The sequence below is a fragment of the Mesoplodon mirus genome (assembly GCF_964341445.2).
Source record: "Mesoplodon mirus genome assembly, chromosome: X".
NCBI classification, from domain to species: Eukaryota; Metazoa; Chordata; class Mammalia; order Artiodactyla; family Ziphiidae; genus Mesoplodon; species Mesoplodon mirus.
In genome coordinates, this window is record NC_138981.1 from 40,851,519 (window position 1) to 40,863,614 (window position 12,096).

The 12,096-nt window shown below is 41.8% G+C and overlaps 1 protein-coding gene across 1 annotated transcript in view; it reads right to left on the reverse strand.

Annotated features, from left to right (window-relative positions):
- MAOB (monoamine oxidase B) overlaps positions 1–12,096 on the reverse strand; it is a 102,155-nt gene that overhangs the window by 24,189 nt on the left and 65,870 nt on the right. Inside the window, exons 4-6 of the mRNA XM_082610004.1 lie at positions 6,349–6,453; positions 5,054–5,145; positions 23–164 (exon numbers count right to left, since the gene is read on the reverse strand). Of these exons, the coding sequence (XP_082466130.1) occupies positions 23–164; positions 5,054–5,145; positions 6,349–6,453 (339 nt within the window). The remainder of the gene's footprint in view (positions 1–22; positions 165–5,053; positions 5,146–6,348; positions 6,454–12,096) is intronic.

Below are 12,096 nucleotides of genomic sequence, written 5' to 3' on the forward strand. Positions count from 1 at the left end.
CGGTCGGGGTATGAATGGGTACCTGCCCTCCATTGGTTGTTGAGATGATCCTGGCACTGCCCCCACACTGCTTCACATACCACAGGAACCAGAGAGCGGAGACCTCATGGGTCTCTGCGGTGACACACAGGTTCACAAAGAGAGTAGCAAGCTGCTTCGAAGATCTGCTCAGGAAGAAACAAGAGCAAAGCTGGCAAATGCAGGGGAGCATCTTCTTCATTCTCTGGAAATTATTCAAGCAGTAAACTTAACTTGGCTAAGTGGAGAACAATTTAGCAAGCTGCAGAAAATTGTCACTAGAATCTAATATTATAAAACATGACATCAGAGATTTGGGGAATAGGAGACATATTTTCCCCTTAATCAAAAGACCTAGCTCAGAATCAGCATGTATTCCATATGCTATGCTGTCATGATTGCTCTCCACACACTTGCTACTCTCCTAGGCATCCCCATCTCAGTAAAAGGCATCACCATTCACCCACTTGCTAAGGCCAACACTCCAGAAATCAACCTTAATTTCTCTCTTTCCATCACTCTCCCACCATCCTCCATCAGGAAGTCCTGTTGTCTCTCACCACATCACTCCACCTTCATCACCACCAAACTGGCATCACCTCTTGCCAGGATGATTAGAATTATTTCCTCCAGACTGGTCTCTCTCGTTCCACTTGTCCTCACTGAATATCTATTTACTACACTTGAAGCCAAAAGCTTTTTATTGCCCTCCCCTCCGTGGTGCTCTTTCTATAGTGTAAATCAAGTCATGTCATTCCCTCACTTAAAACTTTCCAGTGGCATCCTATCAAAACCAGAATAAGATTCAGATCTTTTACCATGGCCTCCAAAGTCCTAAGTGATCTAGCCCATGCCTACCTTTCCTATCTCATCCTGTACCTTCTCTACTTATTCTAATGTCCTCTCAGAAAGATGAACTCTTATATGTCTATAAAAATGAGCACCAGCTTCTATATTCCCAGCACCCTGGCATTCTCTATCATTGTACCATAGTGTGGTAGCTTTAAAACTATTTTCACTGTCTTATCTTAATTATTGGTTTATTATTTTTTATTGCTGTCTCCCCCACTAGAATATCAATCAGTGAGACAGGGATCTTAACTTTCTTGCTCACCATAGTATCCTCTTTACTAAAATAGTGACTGGCACATAGTAAGCACTTAATAAATTACTTGTTAGATGACTGAATGAATACATGGTTGATGAGAAATATCAATTAAACATTACTTTTCTTTTCTTTCTTTATTTATTTTGGCCATGCCACACACCTTGCGGGATCTCAGTTCCCCAACTGGATTAAACCCAGGCCACGGCAGTGAAAGCCTGGAATCCTAACCACTAGGCCACCAGGAAACTCCCTAAACATTATTTTTAAATGATCCATAATGCTCAAAGGATATGCTAGGTGCTGTACCAAGTACAGAATTAGTCACAGTTATCTATTCAGTTATTTTACTGTCTAATGGAAGACCAGCTCAAAGAATGGATGAGGGGAAAAAGCGATTAATAGAGTATAGATAGACGAACTTTTGCTTGAGGTTGGCAGGTAAATGAGAGGTTATGTCCTATCTGAAGCCACACCAGAAAGTGAATGATCTCATGCAATTCCAACAGCCCAGTGAAATCTAACAGATCCTAAAATTCACCAGTAGTAATGTGTACTCTGGGATATCTTTAATTAGGGCCAATCCCGCTTTTGACTTTGACATAAAGTTTGCATGTTGTTAATCTGGTTATACCTGAAGCAGAATTTTCCACCTGGTAGTGCTGACAATGGGTGGAATAAATAATACTGTCTTCCATTTATTGAACTCTTTCACACTCCATGGTTTTTAAAACCCATTGTCTTATCGATTTGTCACAAAAATGACAGTCATTATTTTTCCCCAGTTCACAAACCCAAACACTGAGTCTCAGGGAAGTTAATAATATGTAGTGCACAGCTCACTAAATGGTACAACTGCAAACCACATCATACCTGATTCAAACTTCATGCTTTTAATACCTCAAAATGCTTTAAAATCAGTAAGTTGACAACCTTGAAGGGACAAATATTGACCAAGGGACACCCCTCTACCCTAGTGTACCTTGACTCTGGAAGTTTGTAGAATCACACCTAACACACATACCAGTTACTTGTAGCACTTTTGTGATGGTCCCCGTCATTAAGCCTGCAAATAGTGTAACATATATGTTGAAGTGACTTCAAGTTAGTTTTGCAAGATTCCTCATGATAACTGAAGGGATGGAAATTGCTGACTCATGCTTTCTTTGCAGAGGCAATTTTTGGCTTCTATCTAAAACAAATATCCAAAGATTGGTTTAAAATATTGCTTCAAAGTGAAAACATCCTTTGCTGCTTCCTGATGTCCCGTTTTCTTTGTTCTTTATTGTATAGGTGAATTCGGATGGTATAAGGGAGTCATAAATAACTAAAACCTAATGTTGCCCTAGCTAGATAACCAATATTAAATATAAAAATAGAGCTGTGATTCTAGTTGTTACTGTTGCCAATTTGGTGAGAAAGAAATAACCCTGGTTTGAAATCAAGGGAGATCTAAAAGTAATTTGTCTCTGGAGGGCCAGGCCATTCCTAATCCTTTATTTGATTTATTCTAGGAGCTTTACTGAGAAAAGAAATGAGAAAAAAAATATCTGAGGGATGGAAGGCCAAGGAAGCTAGTGCAATAATATTTTCGTGTTCCTTGCCCTGTTGACTCTTTAAAAGATAAACGTTATTATGTTTTCTACATGAAAAATATACACATATTATATAAAATTTGGAAAATTCATAAAATAAAAAGATGAGAGAATGAGTATCTTCCACATTTCTGCCTCCCAAAAGATAATCCCTAGACTCATTTTGGTGCATTTCTTTTTCTAGTTATAGGTTTTAAAAAGTGTATTTACACAGCTGTGACTACATCATAAATTTAGTCTATTTCTGAAAACCACTTTATAAAAGATAACAGAAAGAACGATCAACATTAGTCTTTGAACATATGATTGTGCTTTAGTTTGAACCACGGTAGGTTGGATATTCTGGGGATTACTTCCTTTAAAACCAGGAAATGATATCATGCTTATCTTGCTTAAGAAAAATTTAAAAATTACTTTGTGTTCATATATTCCTAACGTCTCAGAATGCTTTATTTTGTCAGCCAACAGCCTAGAATATTCACTAAGGGGAGGATTAGGCCAAGGACTATGGCAGAAAAACTCAGATCTCTGTGAGACCAAAGAAATATAATTAGTCTTATCTTCAATGAGCTTCAAAGCTCTCTGGAGAGAGAAGACCTAATGAACTTATTAAAAGCTTTTTATAACAGGAGTTATAAAACAAATGCAGGTAAAAAATACTCACTATATTTTGAAAATCTCATGTATAAAATTTAAAAGTAAATACTGCAATTTTATTACAAACAAAATAAGTTGTATTACAAACTACATTCTAAAACAGAGTGGTAAATAGTATAAGTGTTAAAAAGGATGTAATTAATAATAGGCATTGATTTCGTGACAATAAAAGGGTTTTACTCTTTCAAAATTGGTTGCTTTCAAAGGCTGAAGACGTAGGAGAGGCACATGTTCATCATAGAGTATTATATAATAATAACGGTAATGATTAAAAACTGGAAGTAACTAAAACGTCAAATGATAATAAATAAACACATTATGGTATTCACTTCCCATGGAATAGTCTGCAACCATGAATATGATGTTTGATGAAGAATTTTAATGACGTGGATAACTGTTTGCATTGTAATATTAGATGTTAAAAAACATTCTGATGGATCTCGGTTGCTTGCAGTGAATGTACAGTTTTCTTTTTAGAAATGAGATGATATATCACACTGTACATACTTGATGACAGCCTGCTTTTCTATCTGTTTAATAGTATGATTTTTTTCAAGCCATTAAATATTCTTCTTCAACACGATTTTTAAAGATTTTAGAGTATTCCAGTTTTTGGACAAACCATAATTAATTTAACCAGTCTTCTATTATGTGACATTTAGATTTTCCTTTTAAAAATAATGCTTTGAATCTCCCTCTCCCTTTCTCTCTCCCTTTCTCCCTCTCTTCTTTCTTCTCTCCTTCTTTAAGCTAAATTCTAAGAAGTTGAATTTATGTATGAAGAAGTATGTACATTTTATGTCTTTTGGTTATTTCTATATCTTAGATTCAGATATCCTTAAAAACTTTTTACTTTTAGTTGCCAGTGCTCCAACTCCCCCCCCCACCCCCAACAATGCCTAGAGAATGAAGACATCAACCCCAGAGCCACATTCCCAACTAATGCTGTTTGGCATGGGCAAACAGTCTCATAGCAATGCCATTTTCTTACTTTGCTTACCACAAATTCACCATGTGCTTGAGATGGAACCCTTACCATCCTTTCCTTTTTCCCTGCTGTCCAAGAGCAGGGAGGCCTTTCCACGCTGTCTGTCTATACAGCTTCCACAGCTCATGTATAGTTCCCACCTCTGCCAACCATAATTTAATACTTGACTCATGAACACTTTCTTTCAATGCTACACATTTCTACCTAATGGGGGAGCAGTCAGTCCAGTCATCCATGTTTCCTGGACAGTTGTGAACTTCTCTAGAAGTTCCTCTTCAAAGCCTTGAAGAATTCCACTCCATCCCACAGGTGTTTGAAATGCATGTGCTGATGCACTCTTTCCATACTTGACCACCAGTGAGGAGTATTACAAGTATCCCTACATCGACAGCTTGATAAGTGAGATCTTTAAACTGTTCTAAATAAGGGAAGTGGCACAATGTGGTCTGTCCTAAGGACTTTAGGGGGTAATATGACCTTTGTGATGCAAAACTATTCCAAAGAAGTAGGTTTGATGTACAGACATCTTTAGGGCAGGACATGGTTCCAATATTTTTCAGCACTCCACCTGGCCCAGTGGTGTGGTTATGGACACAAAGCAGCTACTTGTTTCATAGCTGCTGAACGGAACTGCTAAATAAACCTGAAAGAGAGTCACAGTCAATGCCTGTGCCTAATGGCGAGTCTTACTCCGTCCAGCAGATCTTGTCCAGCAGCTCCTTCATCGTCATGTGGTCCCACTGTTCTGCAAGGGGCGCCTTCCATGGGGCATCACTGGGAATCTACATTCAGATGACAATTCAGAGGGGAAAAGCAAATGTAATTTTCCATTTTAAATAAATATTTCAATAGTATTCAAAACTCTAACTTAAAGAAGGAAAATGCAAGTTTTCCAAATTCCCCCAATAGTGGTTTTTTACTGCGCAATCCATGTTGTCTGTGTAGATTTCCTATTCACTCTATCCATATTTATTTATTTATTTTTTTGTGGTATGTGGGCCTCTCACTGCTGTGGCCTCTCCCGTTGTGGAGCACAGGCTCCGGACGCGCAGGCTCAGCGGCCATGGCTCACGGGCCCAGCCGCTCCGTGGCATGTGGGATCTTCCCGGACCGGGGCACGAACCCGTGTCCCCTGCATTGACAGGTGGACCCTCAACCACTGCGCCACCAGGGAAGCCCCATATTTAATTTTTGATAACCTTTCCTGTGCTATAAATGGAGGCTATGTTGTAATCAGGCTGCTTCCAAATGTCAACTACTAAGTTACTATTATAATTTAGAAAGAACAATTCAGAAATTCAACTCCTTGGGACTTCCCTGGTGGTCCAGTGGCTAAGACTCCACGCTCCCACTGCAGGGGGCCCGGGTTCGATCTCTGCTCAGGGAACTAGATCCCACACGCCGCAACTAAGAGTTCGCATGCCACAACTAAAGATTTCTCATGCTGCGACTAAAAGATCCCAAATGCCACAACTGAAGATCCCACACGTGGCAACGTAGATCCCTCGTGCCACAGCTAACACCTGGCGCCGCCAAAAATAAATAAATAATAATTTTAAAAAATCAACTCATTAACAAAGATCAGACAGATGTACCAGATCGTGTCTAAACTGGAGTTTCAGGTCAAGCTCTGTGTGTGTTTACTCAAGAGCTGCAGGTTTGGGCATGGTGGTGACTCAAAGACCCAGAAGTCTTACTTGCTATGTCCTGAGGCTATTCTAAATTAGAAACATCATCCCAGGAAAGCTGAATGACAGAAGATCTTCTCCCCCCTCATCAGTAGTATGCAAATTGCAGCCTGTTGGACATGTCATTCTTTTAGAGGTTAGAAACAAGTTCACTTATTCATCTCACAAATCTCTACTGCAAGTTACTGTGCTACACAATGTGCTAGGCACTGTTGACATGCTTCACCTTCTTTCTTTTAAGGACTGAACTTATTATGAAGAATACAAATGTCATCAAAGAAGCTTAGGAAGCTTTACCTCTCGTCCCATGTCATCCATCGTCCTCCAAAGGTTGTTATGATCTAGGTAGGCAATTGGATTCCACACAGGTGGGAATGCGCCCCTGAAGGCGTAGGATTTGCCCTGTGAGATACAAGATAATTTTAAAAGGGAACATTTACTACAATGGAAAAGTAGTTAAATATGCCACGTTGTTAAATACCTGTAAGCAAAATCATGTTATCAATATGTGACATACACTCAAGTGTTTTAGTTCCTTCGTGTCCTCAGAACCCAACTTAACTTTTTAGCGTTAAGATTTCCAGCAAAATTCCCTGTTACCTAAAGAAATTTGGTGCCACACCAAACAGAATAGAAAGGTTTCTCTCTGAAATTGGAACACTTATCATGTAAAATGTAAATGCCAGTACAGAAGTGGGGTTACCTAATCTCATTTGCCAATAATACTTGCATGTATCTCAGAGCCAAGGAGACTCTGCATGGTGGAGGGTCAGAAAATGACAACTATAAATATTATACAAGTTAGAAGGGGATGAAAAACCGATTGCAGGAATGCAAGTATCTGTAGGAAGAGCCACAAAACAGGGCCGAGCAAGCTTCTCCAAGGAATCAGATACGTTAGGTCAACACAGGAGTTCCCAGAGATCAAGGTCAAAGCAGAAAGGAGAGACAACTTAGGGAGTTCCCTGGTGGTCCGGTGGTTAGGACTCGGGCGCTTTCACTGCCATCGCTGGGGTTTGATCTCTGGTCAGGGACTAAGATCCCACACGCCGAGCAGTGCAGCCAAAAAAAAAAAAAAAAGAGACACAACTTCAAGGTTCTCTTTGTGACATGTTTACACTGCCTGGTTCTCCCAGAAGACCAGGGACGCCTCGACACAGAGACAAAGGGCATATATTTCTCCAAGGATTACTAACATGGCAGCTTGTATGTCATCTCTGGGAGGCTTAACTTAATGGCAGTTCAGGTACAGCCACAAAAACCACTTTAGGTTCATTTGAAAACCTAAGTCAGAAGTCAGGCCATGCATTCTGACATCATCTTGCAACCAAATTGGAGTAACTCAAGGTCCACAGTCAACCAAGATCTCACAATAACTCTCAGTCATTTGGCAAAGATTCATCTCACACTGATTTTGTAGTTACAGAAACTATTTTAATAGTTAATTCTATGGTCATATTGTTCTTTGTTCCCCAACAAGGCCCTAAGATTCTCAGGGAAGAGTTATCATACAGGCTTACTTTTCTTCTTGTATTAGTCAGGGTTCTCCAGAGAAACAGAACCGATAGGATGTATGTGTGTGTCGGGAGGGGGGCAGGGGGGCAGTGAGAGAGAGATTAATGTAGGGAATTGGCTCAGGCAATTGTAGAGGCTTGGCAACTCCAAAATCTACAGGGCAGGCTGGCTGGCTGGAAACCCAGGGAAGAGTCACAGTTCAAGTCCAAAGGCCATCTGCTAGCAGAATTCCGTCTTCCTTGGGGACCTCAGTGTTTTTCTATTAAGGCCTTTAACTGATTGGATGAGGTCTGCTCACATTATGGAGGGCAATCTGCTTTATTCAAAGTCTAATTTACATGTTAAACTCATCTAAAAAAAATACCTCTACAGAAGCATCTAGAACAGTGTTTGATCAAATATCTGGGTATTGTGGCCTAGCCAAGTAGACACATAAAATTAACTATCACACTTCTTAGCCAACTTTACTGAGGTATAATTTACACCAAAGAAACTATTTTAAATGCACGATTTGAGAAGTTTTTGTTTGTTTGTTTTTTTCTTTGCAGTACGCGGGCCTCTCACTGTTGTGGCCTCTCCCGTTGCGGAGCACAGGCTCCGGACGCGCAGGCTCAGCAGCCATGGCTCACGGGCCCAGCCGCTCCGCGGCATGTGGGATCTTCCCGGACCGGGGCACGAACCCGTGTCCCCTGCATCGGCAGGCGGCCTCTCAACCACTGAGCCACCAGGGAAGCCCCCCATGCCCACATTTTTGATTGATCTCCTTTGGGTAAATTCCTAGAATCAGACACCCTGGCATGAAGATTTGTGTTTGACTTTTTAAAGCAGACTTGCTGAAAACCAGCAACCAACTCGATTATCACAAGGCCTTATTTTGTAGCCTAAGAGCTTTGGCAGGCTCAGTAAAAACATCTGAAATCTGCCTTCTCAATTCTCCCCCTAACTAGTGGGCCAGGGCTCTCAGAGACGGGCTGGCTTGGAGGCAAGCACATCACTAATGTCAACTTTGATGCTCCAGATGTCTTGCTCTTCTCCTGACCCTTGTTCTCTGAGGCAAAGACCGCACACCCTGAAGTCTGTCGCATCTGGGAAGCCCTTTTGCCATCTTATTTCCCCACATTGACCCCGGTCTCTGCAGTAAGAACGGGTGGCCTGGCCTTTCTTCGATCCCACTTCTCGACAGTGACCTTTCCCTTTCCGTGTCTCCTCTGCTGTTCACGGGAATGTCGCCCTCCTCACTGTGCAGCAGGCCATCTGGCCTCTCTAGAACTCAATGACTTTTACAGCTCTTGGAAAGGACTATCCTTGGGCCACAAACAAAACAGGAGGACCAAGCTTAAGTTTTGATCTATATTTCCAGTTTGGAAGAAAAGAAATTTAATCTACCCTATGGGGGAGGAAGGAAGGAAGCTCTACTTAGGCAAATGGCTTTCTTCCTCTGTTTATCTGTTCTCATGTCTAAGCACTTGGAACCTGTGGTCAACAGGGGTTCTTTCTTTTTTTTAAATATATTTATTTATTTATTTGTTTCATTTTCGGCTGCATTGGGTCTTTGTTGCTGCGCACAGGCTTTCTCTAGTTGCGGTGAGCGGGGGCTACTCTTCGTTGCGGTGCGTGGGCTTCTCATTGCGGTGGCTTCTCTTGTTGCAGAGCACGAGCTCTAGGCGCGTGGGGTCTAGGCGCACGGGCTTCAGTAGTTGTGGTGCACGGGCTCACTAGTCGCGGCGCACAGGCTTAGTTGCTCCAAGGCATGTGGGATCTTCCTGGACCAGGGCTCGAACCCATGTCCCCTGCATTGGCAGGCAGATTCTTAACCACTGCATCACCAGGGAAGCCCCAGCACGGGGTTCTGATTGCATCATCACATGGGTGAAGCTGGAGGAAAGGGCAGACAACAGTGACAACGTTTTTGGAACAGGCCAGCAGCGCTTAGCACAGAAAAGGTCTGGAGTTGTTTAGGGAACCGTTGACTGAAACCACCCGCCTTGGCCAGACCCCGATTGCCTGAGTTGTCTCACAACAGAAGGTCCTGATAAGGAACATGGTGCTGTCACTGAAAACTAACTAGGTGAATTCGGGAGGGGCCAAAAGAGGGAGGAAAGGACCAACTTCCCAGAGTCCTCTTGCTGGAATCCATCTTGGCTGAGAGATTCGCACGCCACCAGGCAGGACCCTGAGTCAGACTAGGGGCCAAGCAAGATGATTGGCCAGAAACAACCTGGAAACTAACCCCATCACCATAAAACCCGAGACTGTGAGCCATGTGGCAGAGCCGTTCTCCTGGGTCCCCTTACCCTCCTGCTCTCCGCCTAGCACCCCTTCCTAAAAAAGTCTCTTGCTTTGTCAGCATGTGTGTCTCCTTGGACAACTCATTTCCGAGTGTTAGACAAGAACCCACTCTTGGGCCCTGGAAGGGGTCCCCCTTCCTGCAACAGAATCATCCATGTAGGGAGAAACAGGGAAGATGGGGATGGTACTGGCTGAGAAATTAGGCAAAGCCTTGCAGGAATAATAATCATAACAAACAATAATGACAACAGCTGAGAGAGACTGTTTACCCCGTTCAGGCCTTGCTCTGTGCACTTTACATGTATTGATTCATTAATCTTCACAGCCACCCTTTCAGATGGAGAAGCTGAGACATAGAGAGGTGAAATAATTATCGTCTGCTCAAGGTCTCACAACTGCTAAGTGGCAGCAGGATTGCAATTCAGACATTCAAAGGCCAATACTCTTGATCATGAAAGTTCCCAGCCTCTTAATTATTGAACACCATTTGTCAGACACTAGGCTGACGGTTTTAATTAAATAATTTAATTCTCACAACAACTCAGTCAGTAAATTGCTAATTGTATGTTTCATTTTACAGATGAGTTCTGAAGCACAGAGAGGTTGAGAAGCTTGTTCAAAGGTCACACAGCTTGCACGCCAGGGGAAACAGAATGTAACCTTGGGTTTGTGCATTCAGAGCTCAAGCTCTTACTTAGATCTCTGCTCCATGAGCCACTGCTCAGTTGGTGTAAAGAAGGTCTCTGGAAGACATTTTGACCCAGTAACCACTTGAGATTCTTACAAACCAGGTAGAAGCTGATGATGGGTTCAACGACCAGCCAGATCTTTTCCGTGGCTCTCCCTCCTGATCCCAGGCAAGGACCAGTCCAGCCCATACTCAAATGACTTCCATGCCAGTTCATTCACTCATTTATTCAACAAATATTTCTTTACACACAGTGTAAAACACACTGGAATTTGAAAACTTGGTATGAAAAAATGTTAAATACCTCACTAACAATTTCATATACGTAAAAATGACTATCTTTGATAAATTGGGTTAAACAAAATATACTATTAAACATATATAATTACAAAGGGGCACAAAGACCTTTGATTGTGCGGATGGTTTCACAGGTGTATACATATGTCAAATCTTAAACTCTATACCTTAAATATGTGCAGTTTATTATGTCAATAATGCTGTAGCTCCCCCATTGCTACCCGAGAGGATTAACAAGAACTAACTTCACCTGTTTATTCATTTATTTTTTCGATGCAGCTATTAGAAATTTTAAAATCACATAGGTCAACAAATACTTCTTGAGCACCTCCTATGTATCTGTCACCGTTCCAGGCTCTGGGGGTACAGTAGTGAGTGACAACAGACAAAAGTCTCTGCTCTCCTGAGAGCTTACATTCTAATAGGTGTAACCAAAATAAACAAACAAAACAGACACTAAAGAAAATAAAGAAGAAAATCATGTCGTATATTAGACAGTGATACGTGCTATGAAGAAAAAGAGAGTAGGAAAGCCAAAGAGGGGGTGTTGTGGTTTGGGGTTGATTATAATTTTAAATAAGGTGGACAGGGAAGGCCTCACTGAGAAGGTACCATTTGAGGGAAAAGATGAGAGGAGAGGGGGAAACCATGTGCTCAGCAGGGTGGCGGGCAGAGCATTTCAGGCAGAGGCCCCAGCAAGCATCCTGAGATGGACTGCACAGGCGAGGATACAGTGAGCAGACAGCATCACCAAATCTGCCAGCAACCTTGAGCTTGGACTTCCCAGCCTCCAGAACTATGAGAAATAAATTTCTATGGTTTATAAGCCACCCAATCTATGGTACTTTGTTATAGCAGCCTAAATTGACTAAGGCAAATAGTCTTAAAATAAGAAGAGGACTTCTTCAGGATCTGAGACAGAAGACTGACTGAATGTTTTCTAAATACAATGGAAGTTAGTATCTTCTGAAAAAAATAAAATGTTTCAACTAGGAAGCTGAAAATTGTAATTCTTCCCCCCCAAAACCTGATCAATATCTTTGTCCTCTTTACTTTCATAATCTGTTGTAAATACACATGCTGATGGAGACAGAGGCCTCCACAGGGGAGAGTTTCCAAAACCAGCCCATACATTTACATCAAAGAATAACAGTGTGTTGAGAAGGATGCAGGATTTTGTGCCCCTAATCCTCTGCTGCTTGTATTAGCCATTTCCAGCTGTATCACATGGCAAACCATCAGGACACACCATTGAC